This window comes from Talpa occidentalis, unplaced genomic scaffold (genome assembly GCF_014898055.3).
Source record: "Talpa occidentalis isolate TD23 unplaced genomic scaffold, MPIMG_talOcc4v2.1 talOcc4.2, whole genome shotgun sequence".
Taxonomy (NCBI): Eukaryota; Metazoa; Chordata; class Mammalia; order Eulipotyphla; family Talpidae; genus Talpa; species Talpa occidentalis.
The window spans coordinates 14876284-14902747 of record NW_023602073.1 but is presented as its reverse complement, the minus strand read 5'-3'; the positions used below and the strand labels follow the sequence as shown (position 1 = coordinate 14902747).

Sequence of the window (26464 nt, the reverse complement as noted above, 5' to 3'; positions counted from 1 at the left end):
TTTTCTGCACTAACCACTGATGGTCATACCAGGCTAAGGTGAAGTTTGTTTCTTAACTCTGTCATTCAGCATCTGATAAATTTGGCAGATACTGGCTAGGTTACAACATAGGGTGACTCACTCTTTCGAGATTGCCTGGAACAATGAAGTTTCATCAATGAATGTGCCACATCCTAGAAACCAGATATCCCAGCAAACTGGAAAAGATTAGTCATTAGACACTACTAAAATGATATGTATATTGGCAAAAAAATACTGAGTAACATGAGAATCTCAACTTTCACAAACTGATAAAACATACTTATAAAAGTAAGCATTCTACTTCTCTCCACACCTAACCCTGTGTTCATCTCTCTGCATGAATTGAGCCTAAAGTGAATGTGAGAGCATGTGGGTTTCTCAGGACTTTTGAAAATCGTAGTGAGCCCACACTGAGGAGCAAATGAAAATCCTAGTAGTGTGACTTTTATTGAGTGACCTTTGTCAGTTTCTCTTAGAAATATTTTCACCAGGATAATTGACCTCACCTTATTTAGCAAATATCCAGAAACAGTGGGAGCGATGGCTCCGGCTATGTAAGAAAAGACTTGTGATAGTCCTTGGAGAAAGGCACTGTACCTGAGAGAGAGAAAGAAGAAAGTGAAAGGGGGTGTAGGGGTGGGGGTAAAGACTTTCATGGCAAAAGGATAACCTCAGCTCACTTGTTAGAATGCTGTGCTCATCTCTGAGGATACCTGGGGATGGGCTTAACCTCAGTCATATCTGAATGAAATGTCCTGCTCTATGATTAGTAGGGCCTGATGTAGGGAGAACAACTTGTATTAACTTGTCAATGTCGTTTAAGCAAAATTTACAGATTGATGTTTTGCCCCTGGTTTACATGTTCTCTTGGTTTCTGCTATGGAGACTGATCTTGCAACCTTCTTTGGGGGTATAAAAGCTCTCTCGTATTCTATATAAATGATACCACTTTAATGAAACCTTGCTCCCCTGCAAAAATGGTCTCTTCCATGTATCTTGGTTCATTGTCTGAAAATGAGCATGTTTTGTTCGTTGTGAACAAAACATGGCATTTGAACTATGTGTGAAAGATTCATTCACCTCTGATATTGATGTATGTCCAAGGTAAGTGATTCTCTTGCTGTCCTTTATCCTGTGCTAACACCTTACATGAGCAAGCTCTGTTCAGTTTCATGAATCCTTTCATTGACTCAGTGCTATGTGAGGGCTGATGCCCCACAGACAGATAGCTGGGAGTTCCTATTGTTGAGTTGTGAGTGTGGCTACTGTCTGTTCCTGTTTTCACCTAAAAAACTAAGCTCAAAATGTCTGACCAGCTTTGGGTTTCTCCCGGAAATTAGTTGGATCTAGGACTGGTGCTGGCAACTCCTGTAACTTGTTGCAAGTGTCTCTCATATTTGCTTTACGTGTCAGTATATTTTAAGGCTGCTGGACATGAACTTAGTTTCTAGGAGGAAAAAGCAAAAGACTCCCTACCGAGGAGCAATGTCCACGATGCTGATAAGGACTCCTACTTCACAGAGACTGCCAAAGACACAACTCAGTACCAAGAAGGCAATGGTGGTGATCTGGCTGGATCTCACCCAGGGCAGGCACAAGAGGAGTCCAGTTGGGACAAGAATCCCTGGGCAGGAGGACAAACACAGTGAACAGGAGGCTCCCTGAGCTTCCCACACCCACCCTCTGTCCACCTCAATTCTTACCTAAGGTAGTAAAGAGTTTCCTGATAGTGACCAGTCTAAGGATTTTTCTGGAGAGGAGAAAACCAGCCAGTTGACCTCCAAGGATAAGGCAGGGAAAGGAAAAAACAAATGGCAGGGCTGACAGGATCCCACTCTGAGGAAAGAGATGAGTGAGGGGCATGTCATTACCCCCACAGTAACATAGACTGAGCTGTGGGGGGGGGTTGTTTAAATCTGTAATTATTCATTATATGTTCACCCCCTCTAATATAAATTCCATGTTACTGGAGTGAGGCAATATAATTTTAGTGCCTGAGGAAAAGGATGAATATATTTCAATTTGGAAAAAAAGGAATTCATTATCTCTTCCTATATAAATAACAGCTGAAATAGATAGTGAATGGAACAAAACCCAGAAGAGTAGTAGGTTAAGGATATGAGGAGAAAATATGCATAAAAGGAAAAATAAGTTTTCCTAAGCATGTTAAAAGGAACCCAACATCATAATAACAAAACTACTATGTGATACCATTTTGTGTCTATCAAATTGAAAAAAATCTAAATTATTTTTACAGGAACAGTATGATGTTGAGGAATCATATTTGCAAGTATTATTAGTGCATTATAGAGGGCATTTTGATAATAAATATAAAAATACATACAGTCTTTATCCTTGAGTTATAGATACAGAGATTTATAGAAAGAGTTATACAAATATGAGAGAATAAACAAGGTTTTCACTGCAGCATTGCTCAGTGAGTAGATACAGTGATATCTACTGTTTATGTGCTGATAGAAAAACAGCCCCTTAACATAGTATACAATGCATACCAGCACTTTCAGTATGTAAAGATTTGTAAAATCTGAGAATATTCATTTGTGTAGGCTTGCATCCTCATAAAGAAACAATGGAAGAATGTATAAGAAATTCATAAAAAGCTTCCTCTGTGGAATGGGCTGGTAAAACAGGGAAGATTAAGGAGGCACAGCTAGTTTAGTGTAGACTAGACTAGAAGCAAAGCTTGCTTCTCAGCCTTGGACTTGTGCCAGAGACTTGGGGGACATGAAACTCTTTTCATGTCCTTTACTTGAAAGAGACAGAGACATGGGTGAGAGATCTGTGGGAAGGCTGACAATGGAAGCCTTTATCTTGACATACATTTTGCTCTTTTCCTTCCAAACTTGGCTGGCTCCTTCTGCCCCTTTCTTATGGGCCCCTACCAGGAGGGACCTTAGACTGTGACAAGCTTTCAGCCTAAATGGCCCTGCCTTGGGCCAACCTATTTGGCTGGGCATTTATGAGGAGATGAGCAACTTTGGGCGTTTCATTGAAACTATTTTAACTATATTCTTTCTCTTCTCTCTGTTGCACACTAATTGTATTAAAGTTCTTTTCCATTGAAAGTTTTGTGCACCAGAATATGTTTTCTCTTTATGCAGTGGATGGCAGAACCATTTATAGCAGGCAGGTTGGGGGTCCTAATGTGCCCCTCACTCCACCCTGTAACACAATGGCCTTGTGAATCAATGCTTACAGTGAAATTTGACACACTCTTGTCCAATTTTAAAAATCCAGCTAGCAAGAATGGAAAGACTCTTGGCAGCCAACTACTACATCATCTACTAGTTTTGTGAAAAATTAGAGAACTGTACACACATGTATACTTTTTTCCATAAATTGAATAAAATTTTTTAAGAAGTGTTTTCCATCAGTTGTTGGTATAAGTCTTAATGGAAAGTTATATCATTCTAATTATATCTTATTTTCAGCATATATTATTCATGCTTCTCAAGCATAGCCTTCTCAAAGGCAAAATTTACCTTGTTAATGCTTTGTTGTATAAGATGCCAGCAGAGTGTATTGACAGCAAATGTCGATTGGATTGACCATAACATTTTGGCTTGGGTCATTAAATATTATGACCGTCTATAATGCCAACTGCATACCACTCTGCCCAATGGGCTGAGGGATATATTCTCAATGCATATGAATCTTCTGAATCATATTAAATATTTCCTACATGGAGGATTGGATCTAATTCCCTGATTTTATGCCAATTGGAGAAATATAAGATTATATAAAGAAGCATTTAGATAGAGGAACAGCAAGAACTTTCTCTATACTTACGTCTCTGAAATTAGCTTGAAGTACAGAGTTAATGTATGTTGGTATGTATGCCATGATGATATAAAAACGCCAGAATATACAAAATGTAGTGAGTAAAATGGTCCAAAGTGGCAGGGATATGATCATAGCTTTAATAGGAACAGACCAGCCTGGAGAACCACCCTAGAAGAAAGCACATAAAAATATTCCCTCCATCAGAAGACAAAAGATTTGCTCTACTCACTTTTCATGTCTGGCACATGCAGACAGACATGGGACATGAGAGAGGAGTTGCTCAGTGCACCTGTTCAGCCAGTGAAGCCACGATGTATTCCTTCTCACCAGTGCTGATAAACGGATGATTCACAGGGGCCTCATAGACGAAAGGAAACCAGAGAAAGGTACAGGCACAGCCTATTCCACCTGGGAGAAGAGGGTCTGGTTAGCACTGGACTAGAGCCTTTCAGTTTGACTCAAAGTGCGGATGATTCCTGTCAGTGACAGAGTGACTGACCCCAATCTTATACATCCTACTCCTCCCCCACATCTGTATTCTATCCCTGGGATACTTTCTAACCAGTTGACTTTGGCCTTGATCATATAACTTGCTTTGTCAAAAGCCTGGAGGCATTTTGAAACCTATGATTTAAGAAACATTGCATTTTTCCATTTTTCTTCTAAAGTCTTAGTCATTGTCATAGGAAGAACATGCCCCAGCTTACCCAATGTCCAAGGCAGATACAAGACCCAGAGACAGAGTTAGCCAGAAATAGGAGAATAAATGATTGTTGTTTTATACAACAGAGTTGGGGGAAGTTTTGAAATGCACCATGAATAAGGCTATAACTCATTGTTAAAAGTGGTAGTGCACCTAGCCCACTTGTTTGACAACATCCTCACGTTGAAGTCCTTGTCAGGATTCCTCCTGCTCATCATATTTGTGCAAAGTTCCTACCATCATTAAGTCCTTCTGTAACTACGTCTAGCACTGAAGACTTAGCACCAGGTATATGTGCAACTGATTAGCTGGACAATTTGTAAACATGAAATTCATCCTCAACAAAGAGATTTTCTCTAGACAATTTCAGTATTGGACAAGCCCACATTATTAGTACTGGCTGGAAACATGATTCATTAACAGTCCCTTTTTAAACTCTCAAGAAAACCTTAAGAAACCTCTTCACTTGCTAGGTTGTGGCTGATACATTTCTTCACAAATGCAGAGCAGCCATCACACACCAGGCATTTTGTTTGATTTTGAGAGTATAAGAACTCTTAGACAAATTTCTCAGCAAGTCACTTCAAATCAAGTGGAGGATAGACAGAAAATCAGTAATGTTGCATATGAGGATGGGAGATGTTAACATAGATTCCACAAATATTTAATAAGTTCATATGTTAAATATGCTGGTGCTGTTTCTCAAAAACTATGTGCACAGCAGCCTCTCCCATTGCTTGAATAACCATTGCTTCTCATACTTATGAAGTTTCAGGACAGAGTGTTTGAGTGTTTGCAGATTCATCCGCTGTGATGATCACACTTAACATATTTTTTTCTAGAAAATATATTGATATAATATGACAAACACCCATGATCTAAGAATGCCATCCTCTAATGAAAACTAAGAGCTCTCAGGTTCCACCTGAAAGAGGCAGGTTGCAAGTAAGATTTCAGAGAACATTGCAAAAAAATCAAACAAGCACAAATATTAACCTGTGGCGGCAGGAAGGCACAGAGCAGCCTCTCTATGATCCGAGAAGATGGGTAAAGGACAGTCCTGGAGGCCTCGGTGGCTTTTTCAGGCTTTTTTTTTTTTTAGCTTTTTAAAAGACAGGGAGCCCGGGGAGAGGGGTGAGCCAGGAGGCTTGGCATGCCTCTCAGTCCCTGACAAATCTTCACTCTTTCTGTGATCTCTGGTGTTCTCGTTCTTCTCTCATTCTGCTACTTTTTCTCTCATTCCTTCTGCTGGTTCTCTGTTATGCCGCCCTTATAAGCCCTGTCTCTTCCCAGGTGTGCCCACCTATGCATGCCGACACCCTACTCCAGGTGTCCGCCATGAGGCATGCATCTAGGACCCTAGGAATCCATCATTAGTGCTAATGGTGTGAAGGCAGAAAAGCCTGATAATCACTTACCCTACAACCCAAACCATGACTGGGTATGGATAATACTGTAAAGAAGTAGAGTGGTGACTCTGGATACTCTGGGCGACTGTGAAAACTGTCTACAACATGTCTCTGCACACTGAGCCTCAGGTGGTCGGCCCTGCCCTGCCCTGCCCTGCAGCCTCACCTGGCTATTGTTTCCTCTGATATATTTTTCCCTATGATTAGGACATATTTCCACAATATTCTAGTTGCTTTAATAATAGAAGACATTCAAATGAATGCATCATATTAATAAGTGTAACTAGAAATATAATCCCATATAAAAGGTTTTTAACATCTCACAGATGCCATCCAACTGGGTTCCTTTGCATGTTGAATTTAGAAGCCAGAAGGAATGTTATGATGCCTTTAAGGTCACCAGGTTATTCTGCCAACACACTCAGACTTCTGAAAGTCTCTGTCATAAAAGAAAATTCTGAGATCAAAAAGTAAAACCTCACCGAAGATATAGAAGATATAGGGCCATCCTATGGTCTGGCTGAGGACACCTCCAACAGTGAGGATGATGAAGCCTCCCAGGATGCCTCCTAAACAGAAGAAGTGAAGTTATTCTGGTGTGAGGGTCAGGCTTGGGACTCCGTAGGCTTCCTACAGATATAATCAAGCAGACAAAGCTGAGCCGTACAATGATTGCACAATGAAGGTATGAGCTGAAATCTAGACCACCCAGCTTCAAATCCTGCTCCTTCATTCAGAAACTGTGTATGGCTCATAAGGTGACAATTAGCATCTCAGTTACCTGATACAGCCATGGTGATCAGCTGACTCCTTTCTAGTGGGGGTGCCCATTTGACCCAAATTGAAAACTGACCTGTGGATACCATAACCTGAAAAAGAAAAAAAAGTTCTCTCATTAGCTATCTGACTTCACTTGGAACCTGTATTCCACTCATACTTTACAAAACATCTTAGTACCTGGGCTATGCCTTGGACAACCCGAAGGACAATGAGCAAAGTCACCCCAGCATCAGCTGCCAGTGGAGTGAAGAGGGTCAGGACTGAGGAAATGACCAAGCCAGCTCCAACCACGTACTTGGCTCCAAATATTCCAGCCACATAGCCACTAGGGATTGGAGCCAAGAATGAGGCATAGTTGAGGGAACTGAGGATGACTCCTTGGGTCTCAGGATTCCAATCATACACAGGGGCCTAGAAAAGAAAGGAACACCATGGTTAACATTTGGCTGGAGACTTGAAACATTTGATTGTGAGGACTTGAGGGGAAAAGTTAATAATAGCTGGCAGTTCTTTTTCCTTTCATCTCTTCCATTCCTCTAACCTACCAATTTCATCGAGAAAACACATATACGCACAAAAACACATGTATGCATGTATATGTATGTATTTTAATGTAATTCTCCAATTATAAAATTATCAGGCCAGCCTAAAAAATGAGACCATAATAAAAGACAGCCTAAAAAGTGAGAATATAATAAAAATTTTTTGGAAAAGAAGAAGTGATCTTAAGTCTGTACCTACTTTATGTTGATTTTCACCATTGTAGGGGAAGAATTTATGCCCACTAAATGGTGAAATCTATTTTCTTCATTCTACTTTCTTCCCTGGGAATACTTATAGACACTGAATAGAGAGAGAATTTCTTTAGATACACATTATATTCTTGGGTAATAGAGCTCTTGAAACATAGTAGTTGCTCAATAAATAATCTTTTATGTCAAACCATTTGAGTGAAACAGTACAGAATCTCATTAACTTACCACTGCCTTAAATTCCTTTACAGTTTCATTCCAGTTGTCCAGGGTGTCATTGGGATGTCTTCTTGCAGAAGCATTGGGTTGGCTGTTGTACAGGCCTATGTGGTTCACCATAGCTGGCATGGCGATGCTCAAGTTCATTTGTTGGGTGGAAATTGAAAAGTTACAGAGAAGCAAGATGAAGGCCAGCCCATGCCTGACTAAGCAAAAGCCTGAGATGAGAAAGCACAGAAAGTCTTAAGGTATGTTCATTACTCCCATACTCCCGCAGTCTAGACAAGGTACAAGACAGCCTTTTGTCTGTGAAGCAGGAAAACAGAGTATGCAGACTTTGTTCTAGTGTCTGGTGACACTTGGTCCCTAGGAAGTGAGCTGGCTAATACTGCCTCTGCATTATATTTGAAGTAGAGAAGAATGTGCGGAATTGACTGGAGTGAGCAGTAGGGATTTCCAGGCAGGGTCCTGGAATGAAATAATGAAAGTGTGAATGGAAAGGATGGATTTAGAGAAATAATTGAGTGGAAAGAGTGATTAGCTGGATAGTAAAGGAGAGAAGTTGTTGGAAATGACTCTCAAGTGTCCTACATGAGCGGCTGGGATGGCAGGTGGTACCATTTATGGCTGGGAAACATGGCATGATTTGGGGCTGGGAAATAAGCCTTGAAATGTAGCCTATGTTAGATTACAAAAGTACATCAACTTCATCTTTAAATTTTTAGCTAGTCTTGCACAAAATGTGCCAGTGTTGCATGAGAACCCTGTGGTGATCCCAGAGTTGAGTGCAGAAACATAGTTAGACAGGAGCTGGAAGGGTTGATTAAATTGTCCTGTCCTCATGGCATGTGGCTGCCCCACATTCTGGCTCTTGCCAGGGATCAAATGCAGGTGGAGTGGCCAGTACTGTTTCCTGTTGTGTAGGGATTCTCTGATTAGGAGTTGACAGCCAGACACCAATGCAGGTTTGATTCTGGGAATATTAGTTGAGACTCTCCCTTTCCCCATGCACAAAAATTTGCATGGGAATTCTGATCACCCCCATATTTATAGGGCAGGTCAACCTAAGAGGGATTGTCACATTTACAGCGTTATCTTCTCCCAGCCAAGAAGCCTGTTTCTCTCCCAATGTGGAATTTTATGGTTATCTTCCAATAAGTCACAAGTTATTAAAGTGTTTTTGATTGTTTTTATAACTCAGTCCTTTTCTCAATCATTTTCATCTTTTCCCTTGGGTTTAGACAAAAAATAAAGCTTAAACACTTTATATGCAATTAGTAGAAAAAATAGGCAACAGGTAATTATTTTTGACATTTATAACATTTATTTCATTGTTTTAGACAATCTTACTCACTGGCATTTTAAAAAATGGTAAATAGGACTGCTGATGGAGGGCACTCCTATCATATCAGAGTTTACTGGAAGTGTTTCTCATTTTATACTTTAGGCATGCTGCTAGTAGCCTTTGGGACTTGTAGTTTGTAGCTACTGTAGGAAGCCATCCTAATCCTATATTATTTTTATGTGAATACATGAGTTTTATAAAATGCACTTTAATCCTGAAATCATAACACTTGTAAAATGGTGTTACTAATAACTACCTAAAGGCGTTTCAGTGATAATTGAATAGTTTATGTAAGTTCATTATAGTTATTAATCAACTTGCAATAAGCTACTTCTAATTAGAGAATGTTATTCTCTTACTAGGTTGTTTCAAGGAAAACACATGATTTATTTTACCAAGTTTTAGCTAGAATTTTGCATTCACATATTTAACTGTTTTATTTGTAGTTTGTGAATGTGTATGTGTGTTATTTTTGCCATGCTAGTTTTGTGAAGTTTTAGCATTCCTTCTCAATCTCTTATCTGAAGCATTTTACCTACACAGCCATTTTCTTTTTCTTATAATTTAGAGAAGTTTCAGACTTAAAGAACTATTGAATACCTGTATACCTTTTTTTTTATTTTCTTGTTATTAACATCTTATGTAAGTACGGTACACTTGTCACAACTAAGGAACCTACATGAAGCAATGTCTATACTCAGACATTTTAGATTTTATATCTTTTTTCTGTTCTAGAGTCCCATTCAGGACACCAGAGTACCTCTCATTGTTATAGCTCCTTGAACTCCGTTTGCTTATGACAGTTTCTCAGATTTTGTTTTGATGAGCTTGACAACTATGAAGAGCTCCGATGAGGTATTTTGCAGAATGTCCCTTAATTGACATTTTCTGATGTTTTTCTAATTATACTAAAGGCATGTGTTTTTGAGATAAAGACTATAAAGTTAAATTGACACTCATTGTATCATATCAAGGGTGCATGTTATCAACATGATTTATCACTGCTGATATGAACCTTGATCACTTGGCTTGCAGTAGAATTTGCCATATGTATCTATGAGAAACTGCTCCTTTCTTCTCTCTTTATACACTGTGTCCTGGAAAAAAGGCACATCATAGTTCACACTTCAGGAATAAGGAGCTAGACTTCACTTTCCTAAAGTGGGTATCTCCATAAATTCTTTGCATCTCTTCCTCACAGCATACATAAGCATTTTTTGTTCCTTAAAAACCTCAGATTTTTTTCTAGTGATCTGGTAAGACATAATTTGTTTGTTTGAAAAGGGATAACTTTACAGGAACTTTCTCTATATCTTACTTTTTCCCCCAAAAAAAATCTTTCTTTATTCAAACATATGATATATTTTTGTAGAAAATCAATTACCTTTTCTACTCTCCTCATAATCAGCATCATTTTAGTGATTATGGTTCAGATCAGCAGTGATAAACATGTTGATAACATGCACCCTTGTATTGATACAATGAGAGTGACAATTTAACTTTATAGTCTCTATCTCAAAAATACATACCTTTAATCTAATCTCCTTTTCTGTCATGATTGCTTACACTGAATCTCTCTGCAGATCATCTGATTAGATTATTAGCTTTATTGCCAGGTATGTTAACGTCTTTGTCAAAGAATCAATTTCCACATATATTTTTCATTTCAATGTCCTTAATGACATGCTTACTTTTTTCTACATTGATTTTTATCTTTCTTTGAAGGGCAATAGTCCTTTCTTTTAGGACAATAGTAAAATTGATACTTAAGTAAGTTTTCTTTATGATAGATCATAAAAATAACTGTTATAATACAGATGAGAAGAAGGAAGAAAAGTGACATTTATGAGTAGTTTAAAGGAAAAGTCTATCTTCTCTGAGCACATCTGAGTGAATATGAGCAGAGAGATCTAGTGGAAATTCCTCTGGCCTTAAATTCAGAAAAGACGAGATTTATTTCTATAGTTCCACCTGCTCTGAATATTTTCCTCTATCCATAAATAATGTCTTGATACCTACCTGTTCTACATAACAATCAAAGTTTCTTATGAGAAAAAAATAGTTCTCAGAAAAAAATGCTTTTCAGCTGTCTAGCATTCTTGTTCATTGGTGTTAGCAAGAAGATGCTGTATTTCACCAAAGGGGAAGGTAAGTGACATAAATTGCAATTTCATCCACAGTGAATACATGGTTTTACCTTCCCTGGAGGTTTGTGCTTCAGTCATACTTAAGACACCATCATTGGAAGTATCTCCCTTTGTCTCCTTGGTTTCTGCTCTAGTGGACATGTTGCATTTACCTGGGGAAATAAAAGAATGAAGAACAAATAAGAAGAGGCGTGTCATATGTCATATATGACATTGCCCCAAGTCTTCTGAGAATTGAAGGGAAATGTTTTGTGGTGAGAAAAGTGATTTGTTGGGGTTCAGGAGAACTGGTCTGTCTTCCAGTACCTTTCACTAGACATTGTGTGACTCTGGGAGGGCCCCAGTGGATTGTAGTCTCTGCTTTTTCCAGTGAAAGATTTCTTTCCAATTGCCGTGTGGAATTATAGTGTTCTCTCCAATCCCGTGTTCCCACGTCTTTCAACTGATATCAGTAACAACTGGTTGTTAAAACTTGACGAAAGATTTTAAAATATTTATAGACAAACTTTCATCCATGCTCACCAGACAAAAAGGGAGAAAACTCAAGGAAATAGAATCAGAAATGAAAGAGGCTCTTCCTCTCCATGTGGTGGACAACACTGGTCAGGTCACCCCATCTGTACCAAGTGGTGCCAGGAAAACTCCTATGTGATGCTGATTTGGAATCAGGCATGGCCGTGGAAAAAGTGGAGAAACCATGAAAACAAAATTAGAGGTAAAAGGGAAACCAAAATCAATTAAGACTGAAGGGGCAGCAGAGAAAAAGGAGGAAGCTGCTTTCTCTAAAGATAAAAAAGGTTAAAAAGAAAACTGGGCCTTCTGTGGCTGACATGAGTTCCCTTAAAGCCCAAAAGGCAATAAAGAAAGAGGCCCCTTCTCAAGAAGACGACATTACTTCTCCTGAATCCAAACATGTAAAGAAAAAAATAAAAAGGAGTCCTTGGAAAAGAATGTTGTTTCTCCTAAAGCTAAAAAGGTGAAAAATGAGGAGAAAAAAATGAAGAAGAAACAAGTGCTCCTAAACCCAAGAAAATAAAAAAAGAAAAGGAAATGAATGGAGAAATTAGGGAGAAAAACCCCAAGCTGAAGAATGGATTCCCTCATTCTGAACCTCGACAAAAACACAAATGAAGCCACCGTGAAGAAATTTAACAGTGAGTTACAACAGCAGGAAGCATCCATGACAGGAAGAATTCTCTAATTTTCCCATATCTGAAAAGGCTATTAAGCTTCTCACAGTCTGTGGGGTGACTTATCTTTCCACCATATCTATGATGAGAAGAATTTAATCACACAGGCATGGACAGGATCTGGGAAGACATTCTCCTTTGACATTCCTTGGTCTGAGAAACTTCTGGGAGAAATGCAAAACTGGTAGAGAGGTCTTGCCCCTCAGGTACTGGTTCTTTTTTTTTTTTAATACCCTTGTTGTTGTTGTTGTTTAAAGATTTATTTATGCATACAAGAACTGGGGTGCAGGCCAGAGATGTGGGTGGGGGAGGGGGGTGAGAGGATTCACCAGAGACAGAGTGGGGAGCAGAACAGGCAGACTGACTGAAATACACTGCTGAGGGGAGGAGCGGGGAGACAGGAGAGGTCTGCTGTGCCATGAGGGTCAGCTCCCTGGCTGGGGATCGAACTTGTGCTGCAGAGGCTGCGGATAGCTTCATAGTGCTGTGCTTATCCCCTTGCACCACCAGGGAGGCCCCTCAGGTTCTAGTTCTTGTACCCAAAAGGAAGTTGACAAATCAAGGAAGCAGAGACTTCAGTGACATCACAAAAAGTTAGCAGTGGCTTTTTTTTTTTTTTTAATGGTGGAACTCCCTCTGGAGGTCAAATTGAGCACATGCAGAAAGGAATGAATATCCTGGTTAGCATGCCATGTTGTATCAAAGACCATCTCTGGAATGACAAGTAAGGTCTCAGCAAACTTAAGCACGTTGACCTGGATGAAGTTAATCAGATGTTGGATATGGGCTTTGCTGAGAGTGGAAGAGATTTTATGTGTGGAAGAGATATTATGTGTGGCATATTAAAAAGATCAGAAGACAATCCCCAAACATTGCTTTTTCCAGCAACTTACCCTTACTGTGTATACAATCTTGTTGAGAAACGCATGCAATCTACAGATGAACATGTGGATCTGATTGGTAAAAAACTCAGAAAGCGGCAATAACTGTGGAGCAGCTGGCTCCCAAGTGCCACTGGACTCCAAGGGCAGCACTTATTGGAGACGTGGAGACATGGAGACATTGGAGACATATAATGGTTTTAATGGACATATTATTGTCTCTGTGAAACCAAGAAGAATGCCCAGGAATTGTCTCAAAAAGCATCCAAAAAGCAGGATGCCCAGTCATTACATGGAGACAGAAGACATTACATTCCACAGAAACAAAGAGAAATCACCCTGAAAGATTTTAGAAATGGTGACTTCAGAGCTGCTGCACATGGGTTGGAGATCTCTGAGGCTAATCTGGTTATACAAAGTTCTCCACTAAAGGATGTAGAGTTCTATAGTTATGGTTTTGGGAAAATGGGTAGAGGTGGAATGACTGGGGTTTGCATTTGTTTTTATCAGAACAAAGAAGATTTTCAATTAATGCAAGTGGAGCAAAAAGCAGGAATTAAACTTAAATGAATATGTGTTCCTTCTGCAACAGAGATAATAAAATCTTCCTGCAAAAATGCCATCAAGCTTTTGAAATCTGTGGCTCTCACTGCAATTAAGCATTCAAGCAGTCAGCTGAGAAACTGATAGAGGAGAAGGGAGGGGCCTGGAAGGGCTGGTAGCAGCACTGGCACACCTTGCAGGTGCCACATCCAGATCCAGCGCTCCTTTTCCAACTTAGAAGCAGTTTTGTGACAAAGATCTTGCATTGCTCTCCTGAAATGACAAACATTACTTATGCTTCAAACAATCCTGAAGAGCAACTGGGTGAGGCTTTGATTCTGAAGTGAAAGGAATGGTCTTTCCCAAAGGAAAGTGGGGTGTTTGCTTTGATCTCCTACTGCAGCAATATTAGAAGTGCATGAACAACAGCGTGGTTCACTGCACTGTCATCTCTCTGTGGCTCCGGAGCAAACAGAGCTGGAAGGACCACAGGCTTTACGGGACACCGGGATGGCAGTCCAGGCTTCAGAGGACAGGAAGGAAGCAGAAATAGAGACAAGATGACAACAAACAGGACAGCAACAGTAACAGATTTCAAAACAAGAGCCAGAAGAGGAGTTTTAATGAAGCATTCGGTTAGTAACATGAAATAGAGAATTTCTATGGCAGAGATTTGTGTGAGAAGCCCTCTCCCTTCACTTCTCCCTCTCTGAATCCTTTAGTCTCCTTTTCCCTTTACCATTTTTTGAGAAGTGAAATAAATGAGTGGCCTATGTCTCAGAATGAAGGACAGACATGAGGCTGTGCCTATTGGTCTGAGGCTGCAGAGCAAAGCTGCACACATTACTGAGAGAGCATGAGGCCTCCCCCAGCAGCAGATGCAAAGATGCTTGGGAAGAGACCTATAGCTTCCCTCTGAACCAGTATTGAGCAATCAAGACAAGTCCAGTTTACAACCTTTTAAAATTCTGCCTGAGAGAATTATCCACAGGGGCAATGTGACCCCCAAGAGGTGGGGGATGGAATCTACAGGATGCCCAACAGATGAGGAGGAATTGTGATGACGAAAGAGGGGACATGCATTACCGGTGACATTGACAGGGGACAGATGCATATCCCCAGAGGGGAACGCTATAGGATTCAATATTGAATATCCACCCAGCCCAGAAAGCACCAGTGCTAGATCCCAGAGTTCTAGTCTATACCAAACCTTTCTGCCTCTTAGTGACCATGTGTCTCTCTCTGACCAGCAACCCCAGAAGTGTCAGAAGCCTCAGCTAGGAAGAGGGTTGGAATTGATAGAGAAATGGAACAAGAAGCCAAACCAACGATCCTTTCTCCAGAACCAAGATGTAGACAGAAGAAACTCTACACTTAGATAAAGTATAGAGTTTTGTGCTTTTCAATAGATAGGGCATGTTAATTATAACAAGAGATTATTCAGAGGCTGAAAATAACCTATATACAGTTTACTCTCTGAAAGTGACTAAGGGATCTATGGGCTTATGAAAACTGAAGTGAGGGCAGTGGTTGGTGGGAAAGTAAAATCATTTTCCACTTTCTCTCTATGGAGCAAATATATATCTGATTCTTTGATGATATTGTTTTTAACCATAAATGTAAACATTATAATTTCTGTGCAAGTGTTTATAATGTTGATAAGTGGCCAACAGGCCAGTTTCCCCATTACATCATTACAAAAGCATTGATGTTACACCATGGAAGTTGACTGGCAAAGTAGAGTGGTTCTAGAAACTCCAAGAAGAAACAGGTTAAATGAGGGGGCTGAATATTCTGGTATAAAGGAATTTGCTAATCATTCCTGTCCACACCTTAAGGCAATTGGTTGAAACGAAGGTTTATCTCAGAATAGAAGGAACTGCTTTCAGAGTAACATTTCCCCCAAGGCCTCTCCTAAAAAACTCTTCTTGCTTAGGAGTGCCTCAGTGTTCACTGCCACTAGAGTTCATTCATTAACTATGTTTCTCGAACCAGTAAATGGGGTATCTGCCTCATAGCTCTATCACTTGCATTAAAGACTGAAGGACTATTTCTCACTGAACTGCACCCTCTCTGAATTTATGACACAAGCACTTTGAGTTTTTCTGATAACCAGCAATAATGGTTCCCAGACATCTCCATATTTTGTTTAATTTTACCCCTTGTCTTACAACAGCTTTGTGCTAACGACAGCCTCTACTGCAACTTCCGTGCTTTTTTAATTTCAGGAAGACCTGCAGGCGGGATAATAAAGCGCTAAGAATGACATTTGCTATGGCGAAAACAAGAGTAGCGATGGTAGCACCAGGAAACCAGCATCACAAGAAGAGGGGAAATACTTTAGCAAATCTAACTTCATTACCAGGTTTGGTTGTAGGAGATTTTATTTGCGCTGAAAAGGTAAGGATGACAAGAACACAGCTCCAAGCAAGAACATTTCAGGTCAAGAAATCAGTATGTTTTTCATGGTAGAAAGGGGACTCATGTGGCCAGCACAGAGTGAGTGAGGAGGGTCGGCATGGGAGATAAGATCAAAGTGGTGTCAGGGGCCACACTACGTAGAGTCCTATAGGTCAGATAAGGGAGTTGGAATTACTCTGGCTTCTTTGGTTAATTGAAAGCAAGACATGGAACCAAGAGATTCAAGAAAAAGATAGTTGTAGTCACCCGTGCAACAGTTGGTGGGATCTGGGTAGGGTGGTCATCATAAAAAGTCAATAAAAATTGCTAATGTTGACAATATGGAAATGCAAGAGATGGGGAATCATAGAAAATGTGTAGATTTATGACCTGAGTAAATAAGTGAATGATGCTGTGTTCAATGAAGACGGGAATATGAGCAGGAAGGGAGCAAGTTTCCAGAAAAAAAATAAGAATTTCATCCTGGGCAGTTGGTTTTGGAGTACCTGTTAGTCTCTCCAGAGATTGCCAAGTAGACAGTATGTCTATAATTCTGTAGTTTGGCATAGAGGACCCAGGTAGAGATAAAAATTTGAAAATCATATCACTGCCATTTAGAGATAAACAAGAGCCAGCAAAAATATGGAACTGGTCATTTTTAATCAATTTACTGTCAATTTTCCTGACCAAGACTGATTCTATATATCCTCTTTGCATTAACAAACATCTTGCTCCTCCAGTACTTACTAGTTCATTGTAAAATGAGATTTTTCCTTAAGTTGCCAAGCAAAACTATCAAGAGCTCAAATGTTCTAACTAGTCTTATCACTGATATTTCTTCCATATAAAAAGCAGATTGTGGATCTTATTCTTAGCTCCAAAATAAAATTCCTTTGCTAACAAACTCATTGCTCACTATTACTTCCCAGAGTCATGATATTTCATGTTCTGTATTTTTCTCCACAGGTAAATTCGTTGGAAAGTTTTAATTTGGCCTTTGAGCTTGATGAAAATCTTTATCTGTTAGAAGTCAACATTTATATTTATTCAGCATTTTATTTATTGTCTCACCACATATGCAATCATCCCCATCGTATCAAAAGCAGAATAGTAAGAGTGAAGATTTGCCAGAGGGGGGAAGAGTTTAATGTCCTCATTCCTATAAGATAAAGAGCTCTAAACTTTTCAAAATTTCCTCACCCCCAGGAGATAACTGATTATATAAAACCCTTAGTCCTTATGTTACCAATTGACAAGATTTTTTTGGCTGAATGATTTAATTTTTATCTTTTGATTAATTAACAAGCATATCACAGTCACTAAATCTCCCACATTCTCAAATGCAGCTGAGATCAGTTTCATCTCCCCCAAACTTTCAATCAACATCAGTGTGGCTTCCTAGGGGAAGCTGACAGCCTATTCCCACACCCCCCCACAGCCCACCACCCCCAACTCTCCCCCATATACAGCACTCTCACCATCTGGAGGTCTTTCACAGTTACTGTTTTCTTCTTTAGGATGGAGTATGTCTTGTCTCTTTTTCAAACCTATCTCCATCATCATCTTGTTTAATAGAACTAGGATCTCCACAAAGTGGAGTCTAAGTATTTTGATTGATTCAAATGATACTTGTGGTTTTCTGATTATAGTTATTTGTATCAAAGTTAATAAGTTTTCTATGCAAATTAAAGCCCTTCTGTTGTAACAAAACATTTCAGAAGACTCATACATATCTGTGTTCTGTTTCCTCCCCACAAATTATCTCTTGAGATAGCCCTTGGTGAAGCCACAACCCACTTCTCTGTCTCCCTAGACCTTTTCTATCAATGCCTGACATCTTTGATCCTTCTTTAATGCCTTATTTCCATTTTTGTCACAACACATTCAGATGTTTTATATGTTGCTCCTTCCGAATTCTTTTTTTGCTGAATCTTCATCTTGTCTCTAACCTCTAGTGTTGGTATATTTAGGAATCGGTCTTAAATTTCTTTCTTATCTAAGCTGACTCCTAAGATGATCCGACAGTCTCCTTTCTTACATGCCCTTCCCTGCTCTATCCTGAATTCCAAACTTTATGTCTTCATTTACCTTCATCTCTCCTTGAGTATGCAATATCTAGCTTAGTCAACATAGCCAGAACACCAAAGCTTCCCCCCTTGTCCCTCCTGACCCAGGTTCTCCATCATGGTTTATGATACCACTATTTCCCCAATTACTCTTGCAACAAACCTCCAACTCTTTCCTAGTTGTACTCATGTCCTCCTCAAAATCCATTCCACTCGCCTGTTCTATCAGTCCTGCCTTCAAACCTTTAACTAATATCATTGGTTTTTTCATTTCTTACATTTCTAACACATTCATTTATAACCAAGGTAAAGAAAATATTCTTACCTGACTCCACTGTTTCTACTCTATTTCAATTTATCTCCACATAGTAAGTAGAATGTTTAAAATGTGAATATAATAACATTTCTTACTGGTTTGAAGTCTTCTAAAGTCTTCTCAGTGAGTTCAAGACAAAAAGGATTAATGTTGGTTTCTTTAAGGTGCTCCTGAACTTATTTAACTTGGCAACACCAATGGCACTGACCTCAGCTTCTGACATTGTTCCTTTATTTACTGAATTCCATTCAATTCTCCTTCCCCCAAGATGTGTTTTGTTTCTCAGAGCCTGTACATTTGCGGTTCCAACTGCCAGATTGCCCAAATCCTCAATGTGATTCAAATGTTTTATGATGTTATTTAGAACACAGTATTTTAACCAAGATGTTGACAGAGGAGGTTCCTTGCTTCCCTTCTTGGAGGCACTAACATAACAAAAGGGACACTACACCAGAAAATCCCATGACTTGGGTGAAACTGGAACACCCCTAGAAATCTGAAACCGTCACATCTGCACAAAGCAAAGTCTTGCTTCATTAAAAAGGGTATGAATAGAGAGACATGCTTTGAGGCTGAAATCGAGACCAAAGACACAGAGAGCATGGCTGCTACCTCAGCAAGGTGCATTGGGAAGGAATGAGAAACACTGCAGAACTGTCACCCTTGAATGAGGGGAAAGACATATGGAGAAGCCGGGATGCTTTACACTGGCTAGGTACCCACTAAAAAGACATCGTGGAGGCTCTGGACTGCACTAGCCCTTCCCCACCCCTCTGTACCAGTACTTACCTTGAAGTGAACTGACAGACTGCAGAGTCCCGAGTCTAGAAGGGCAGAGAAGAAAGTGTACCGCAAATACAAAACCACCTTCTCCTTCCCAGCATGTTTGCCTCAGAAAGTAGAACCCTCTAGGCTCCTCCCCACACTACTGACTCATCAACTGCCAAAACAGGTTTCAATATCTAGAAAAGATAGCAAGGGAAGAAAGAAAGAGAGAGAGAGAGAGAGAGAGAGAGAGAGAGAGAGAGAGAGAGAGAGAGAGAGAGAGAGAAAGAAAGAAAGAAAGAAAGAAAGAAAGAAAGAAAGAAAGAAAGAAAGAAAGAAAGAAAGAAAGAAAGAAAGAAAGAAAGAAAGAAAGAAAGAAAGAAAGAAAGAAAGAAAGAAAGAAAGAAAGAAAGAAAGAAAGAAAGAAAGAAAGAAAATCAAAAATCAAATTATGGGAAAAGAAAAGTTAGTTCTAATTTACTGCTACAGATATTTTTTTTAAAAGCAGGAAAATTTTAAACCAGCAAAGTGGACAAGAAGTATATGACACCTTGAGACCTCAAAGGAATAGGGGATCACAAGGAGAAAACTACTCTCCAGGTTCTAACCACAAAGACCTGGGAAAGCATATCTATCAGACAGAGATATGGAATTTTCTACAATAAAGGAAATCAAAGAGATAGGGGAAAAGCAGGAAGGCAAGTCAAAATGCTACAAGAGAATTCACAAAAGCTAATCCAACAAAAGCATACAACAAAAATCAGAAAAACAAATAAATGAAATCAGAGATAAAATCAAGGACCAGAACTAGAAATAAAAGTTTCAAATAAAAGAATAATAGAGATTTGAGAAATAAAATGTACAATAAGTGGGAAAAAAATTACAAAATGGTAGAAATTAGAAAACTCTAGAAGCAGAATAGACCAAATGGAGGATCAAATTAGTCAACTCAAAGATAGTAATACAGTGCTCCCTGGTGGTGCAAGGGGTTAAGATGCAGCCTATGAAGCTGCCCCCAGCCTCTGGAGCACAAGTTCGATCCCCCAGCCAGGGAGAAACCCACATGGCACAGTAGACCTCTCCCGACTCACATACTGCTCCCCTCAGCAGTGAACTTCAGGCAATCTGCCTGTTCTGTTCCCCACTCTGTCCCTGGTGAATCCTCTCACTCCCCACACCTCTGGCCTGTACCCCAGCTCTTGTATGCATAAATAAATAAATCTTTAAAAAATAGTAATACACAAAATACCTGGGTGAAAAAAAAAAGAAATAAGATATAAAATAAATGAAACACTTTCATAACTATGCAGTTACATTGGGAAAGGCAACATGAGAATAATACGTATTCCAGAAGGGAAAGCAAGAGAGAGGGAAACAGGGAATTTGCTTAAAGAAATAATGGCAGAAAACTTCTCAAACCTGGGGAATGAATTGAATATACAAAGCCATGAAGGTAAAAGAATACCTGGTTATCTATGTAATGAGACTTAAATCAAGACACATAGCAATTAAACTACCAAGAATTCAAAACAAAGAAAAACTACTGGAGATATCAAGGAAGACAAACAACTGGTAATGATGCAGGGAAGGAGGAGGGAGAGGGATCAGAGGGAGGGAGGGAGGAGCACAGGACACTGAGGTGATGGTGCACTGGTGCATTGGTGAAGGAAATTCTACAGGGACTACACCTGAGATGGGGGGGAGCAAATATTGCTTAAAAATGAACAATGCTGTAAAAAATAAATAAATAAAGCATTCCCATCAGGCTTTCATCATATTTTTCAAGAGGAACTCTGTGGAGAAGGATAAAATGGAATGACATACTCAAAATACTCAAAGATTCAAAACTTACACCAGTGAGAATGGCACATATTAAAAAAACTAGCAACAACAAATGTTGGCGAGGTTGTGGAGAAAAAGGAACTCTCCTGCACTGTTGGTGGGAGTGCAAACTGGTCCAACCACTATGGAGAGCTGTGTGGAGATTTCTGGACCTACTAAACATAGAGCTTCCATAGGATCCAGCAATTTCACCCTAGCTATTTACCCAAAGGACACAGAAACATCAATTCCAAAGAGCACCTGCACCCCTATGTTTATAGCAGCACTATTTACAATAGCTAAGCTTTGGAAACAGCCCAAATGCCCAAAAATAGATGACTGGATCAAGAAGATGTGGTACATATACACCATGGAATATTACTCAGCAATCAAAAAAGATAAACACAAGCAATTTACAGCAATGTGGATGGCGCTGGAAGGGATCATGCTCAGCAAAATACACCAGAAAGAAAAAGAAAAATACCGGATGGTCTCACTCACAGCAGGAATCTAGAAAACTTAAATAAGGGACCAGGAAAAAGAATAACTATAAGAAAGAAAATATCAAAATCAACAAACTACTATGAACCAGAGACACACTATGGGGGGGCGGGGAAAGGAGGGATTGGGGTCAAAATAAGGGGGTTGCAATTGTATGGGGAATATAAAAAAAAAACTCACATGGGGATTTTCTGTCCTCTCTCTTCAGCGTACAGATTGGCTGCTTTTGTGACTTGGGTTAAGTTCCTTGACCAATTGGATATGGTTCAGATGCAGGGACAAGTGGTAGAAACTAGGGCACCCTCTGTGTTTAAAAAAAAGTTAAAAGATTAAAAAGTACATGTATACATTGGAGAGAGGAAAGTCTTTTCAATAAATGGTGCTGGGAAAACTGGACAGTCACAAGCAAAAGAATGAAGCAAGACCAAAAACCATGCCATCCACAAAAACTAACACAAAGTCAGGGCCTCCCCGGTGGCGCAGCGGTTGAGCGCTGGGTTGCGAAGTTGCCCGCAGCCTCTGCAGCGCCTGTTCGATCCCCGGCTGCTCCCCAGCCACAGGAGGAGGGTCCCACATGGCGCGCGGACCTCTCCTGCCTCCCGCTGCTCCCCTCAGCAGTGTACTTCGTCAGTCTGCCTGTTCTGCTCCCTGCTCTGGCTCTGGTGAATTCTCTCACCCTCCCGCGCTTCTGACTGTACCCAGTGCATGTACAAACAAACAAAACAAAACAAACGAATAAATAAATAAAAATACATGCCTCTTTAAAAATAAATAAATAAAAATAATTTAAAAAAAAAAACTAACACAAAGTCAGTTAAAAACTTGAATGAAATATCTGAAACCATAAAATGCATAAAAGAAAACATGGGCAAAACTTTCCCTAACATTGGCTTCAGGGATGTTTTGGGAGGCTAGACAACTACATTTTTGGAAATAAAAGCAACACTTGACATGTGGGACTATATCAAACTGAAAATGGCACTATAGAAAAAGAATCTATCACTCAAACCAAAAGACTTCCTCCTCAGGAGGAGAAATATTTGCACATCATACAGCCAACCAAGGATTAATATCCAAGATCTACAAAGAACCTGTTTAACTCAACAAAAAAGAAAACAAATAAGCCAGTCCAAAAAATGGACAGAAGAACTTTATAGACACTTCTCCAAAGAAAATATACAGACAACAGAAGCATGAATAAATGCTCATCCTCACTTATCCTTAGGAAAAGGCAAACCAAAGCCACAATGAAATACCATTCATATCCGTGAGAATGCCCGTGGCCAAAAGAAAAAAAAAAAAACTAGAAACAACTCATGTGGGTGAATGGGTGGAGAAAAATCTTTTGGAGGGAATGTAGAGTGGTTCAGTCCCTATGGAAACACATTGTTTCTCAAAATAATAAAAATAGATCTGTTATATAGTCCAGCAATTTCACTCTTAGCTATCTAAACAGAAAATGCAAAGACACTAATTCAAAGGGACATGTGCACAGGATCCTATGTTCACTACAGCACTATTTACAATAGCCAAGTTAGGGAAACGACTTTAGTGCCCAATAGCAGTTGAGTGTGTGAGAAATGTGGTATATGTACACAACAGACTACTACTCAATTATTTAAAAAAAGAAACAAACACCAGATGCAATCTTGGCATATGTGACAACGTGATGGAACTGGAGTGTATTATGGTAAACAAAATCACTCAGAAAGAGGGAGATAAACACTGGATAACTTTACTCAGATGTGGAATATAAACAAATATAGGAACAGAAAAAAACTAAACCAAACAAAATCCTAGAAATCTTACTGCAAAATTTAGTCTACCTGAGGGAGATTGTCGGGGTGGGAGTAAAAAGGGAATAGGATCCAGTGACTACGGTGGATGATTATGGGTGATTTGGTGATGGGCATGGTATGGTAACATACATCTTGAAGAGGAGTGAATATATAGCTCTAAGTCATATAGAAATTTGTAAACCAAGGTTACCTCAAAAAAAAAAATACAATTTTAAAAAGTCCAGACTTAATGTCATGGATATGCCAAAATCTATAGCTACAGAGAAGTTTACAGATGGGTTCATAGACCCAAAGGGCTATAGCAAATTGAGAAACTAGTCTTAAAAGGAATGTATTTACTTCAGGGCCCAGGTACATATAGCTATTTGAAAAGCACCCAGACTTTATGTGAAAGGGATTCACTTGCTAAATTAAAGTATTGAAAAAAGAGACAGGGGTCTGTTGGAATAATATTGGGGGAAAAGGCACTAGTAGGTGCTATTTTCTCAGTCTCACTCTGTCTTGCTAAAGTTGGTTTGCAGCATATTTTTAAATTTATTTTTCATCGGCATGTACTTCCCCTCTGCTATCCACGCAACCCTGGTATCTCTCAGAGCGTAGATGTTGCATACATCCAGTGCTCTGGATTTTCTTTTGGTGCCTTGCTTGGGTTTTGTAGTTATTTCTTGATGACGCTATCTGGTGGCCAGAGTAGTTTGCATTCCTGGGTCCCACAAGGGACAGTAACGATGGGAAAGACAATTCCTGTTACGCTACCACCTTCGGGGCATTGCACAGACAGCAGACTTATTTACAGACCTATTCTTTGCAACTGCCTCTCAGGGGACATTTCACCTGGTCTGATGACCAGCAGGTCCCACAGTGCTTTGTATATTTGCACACTTTAAGAGCTGCTTCTGGAAGTCAAACTATCACTATTTGCAGATGATATGATAATACACATAGAGAACCCCAAAAACTCCACAGAAAAACTAATTCAACTCATCAATCAGTTCAGTAAAGTGGCAGGATACAAAATCAACACGCAAAAGTCAGTAGCCTTCCTATAAACAAACAATAAATCTGAAGAAGAAAGAAATCAAAAAAACCATCCCTTTTATTATTGAAACAAAAAAAATCAAATATTTGGGAATAAATATAACAAAAGAGGTAAAGGACCTATACAAAGAAAACTATAAAACACTGTTAAAAGAAATAGAAGAAGACACAAAGAAATGGAAAGACATCCCCTGCTCATGGATTGGAAGAATAAACATTATTAAAATGGCCATCCTACCAAAAGTAATATACCGATTCAATGCTATTCCAATCAAAATTTCAATGTCATTCTTCAAAGAAATAGAACAATTATTGATGAAATTCATATGGAATCACCAAAAACCCCGAATAGCCAAAGCTCTCCTGAAAAAAAAAGAAGGGAATGGAGGCATCACACTCCCAGACTTCAAACTATACTACAAAGCCATAATCATCAAAACTGCATGGTATTGGAACAAGAACAGACACACAGACCAATGGAATCGAATAGAAAATCCAGAAATAAACCCACAGATTTATGGTCAACTAATCTTTGACAAAGGAGCAAAGACTATGCATTGGAGCAAAGAAAGTTTGTTCAATAAATGGTGCTGGGAAAACTGGGTCGCTACATGCAAAAGAATGAAGCTTGACCACTACCTCACACCATACACAAAAATCACCTCAAAATGGATTAAAGAACTAGACATAAGACCTGAAACCATAAAATACATAGAAGGAAATATAGGTGAAACACTACGTGATTTGCACATCAAAGACATCTTTACAGACACATGACCCAAATCAGTGATAGTGAAGGCAAAGATAAACAGCTGGAACTACATCAAATTAAAGAGCTTCTGTACAGCAAAAGAGACAATAACAAAAACAAAGAGAAACCCCACCAACTGGGAGAACATTTTTGCACACAACACTAACGATAAAGGACTGATCACAAAAATCTGCAAAGAGCTGATGAGACTCAGCAACAACAAAGAAAATAATCCAGTCAAAAAATGGGCAGAAGAGCTAAAAAGAAACTTCTCTGAAGAGGAAATGCAAATGGCCAACAGGCATATGAAAAAATGTTCAACATCACTTGTCATCAGGGAAATGCAAATCAAAACTACCATGAGATACCATCTTATACCAGTGAGAATGGCACATATTAAAAAAACTAGCAACAACAAGTGTTGGCGAGGGTGTGGAGACAAAGGAACTCTTCTGCACTGTTGGTGGGAGTGCAAACTGGTCCAACCACTATGGAGAGCTGTGTGGAGATTTCTGGACCTACTAAACATAGAGCTTCCATAGGATCCAGCAATTCCACTCCTAGGTATTTACCCAAAGGACACAGAAACATCAATTCCAAAGAACACCTGCACCCCTATGTTTATAGCAGCACTGTTTACAATAGCTAAGCTTTGGAAACAACCCAAATGCCCAAAAATAGATGACTGGATTAAGAAGATGTGGTACATATATACCATGGAATATTACTCAGCATTCAAAAAAGATAAACACATGCAAATTGCAGCAACATGGATGGCACTGGAAGGGATCATGCTCAGCGAAATAAGCCAAAAAGAAAAAGAAAAATACCGGATGGTCTCACTCATAGCAGGAATCTAGAAAACTTAAATAAGGGACCAGAAAAATGAATAACTATAAGAAAGCGAAAATCAAAATCAACAAAAAACTATGAACCAGAAACACTTTTTGAGGGGTGAGGGGGCAGGAGGGGAGGGATTGGGGTCAGAATGGGGGGGGGGTTGCAATTGTATGGGGAATATAAAAATAAAATTTATTATTTAAAAAAAAAAATAGAAATAAAAATTAAAAAATAATAAAAAAAGAGCTGCTTCTGGAATTAATTTTTCTGTATGGTGTAAAAGAGTGACTTAATTGCATTCTTTTGCATGTGGCCGTCCAATGTTCCCACTACTTCTGCCATACTTTATTGTATTGAATACATAGATTAAAAC

General features: G+C 39.3%; 1 protein-coding gene and 1 pseudogene across 1 annotated transcript in view; one reads left to right on the top strand and one right to left on the bottom strand.

Moving 5' to 3' along the window:
• LOC119251707 (probable small intestine urate exporter) overlaps nucleotides 1-26464 on the bottom strand; it is a 32140-nt gene that overhangs the window by 1305 nt on the left and 4371 nt on the right. Inside the window, exons 2-11 of the mRNA XM_054698360.1 lie at nucleotides 11231-11332; nucleotides 7698-7906; nucleotides 6895-7128; nucleotides 6719-6806; nucleotides 6420-6506; nucleotides 4115-4233; nucleotides 3832-3993; nucleotides 1725-1857; nucleotides 1498-1645; nucleotides 528-618 (exon numbers count right to left, since the gene is read on the bottom strand). Of these exons, the coding sequence (XP_054554335.1) occupies nucleotides 528-618; nucleotides 1498-1645; nucleotides 1725-1857; nucleotides 3832-3993; nucleotides 4115-4233; nucleotides 6420-6506; nucleotides 6719-6806; nucleotides 6895-7128; nucleotides 7698-7906; nucleotides 11231-11332 (1373 nt within the window). The remainder of the gene's footprint in view (nucleotides 1-527; nucleotides 619-1497; nucleotides 1646-1724; nucleotides 1858-3831; nucleotides 3994-4114; nucleotides 4234-6419; nucleotides 6507-6718; nucleotides 6807-6894; nucleotides 7129-7697; nucleotides 7907-11230; nucleotides 11333-26464) is intronic.
• Nucleotides 11816-14447, top strand: LOC119253519 (nucleolar RNA helicase 2-like; annotated as a pseudogene).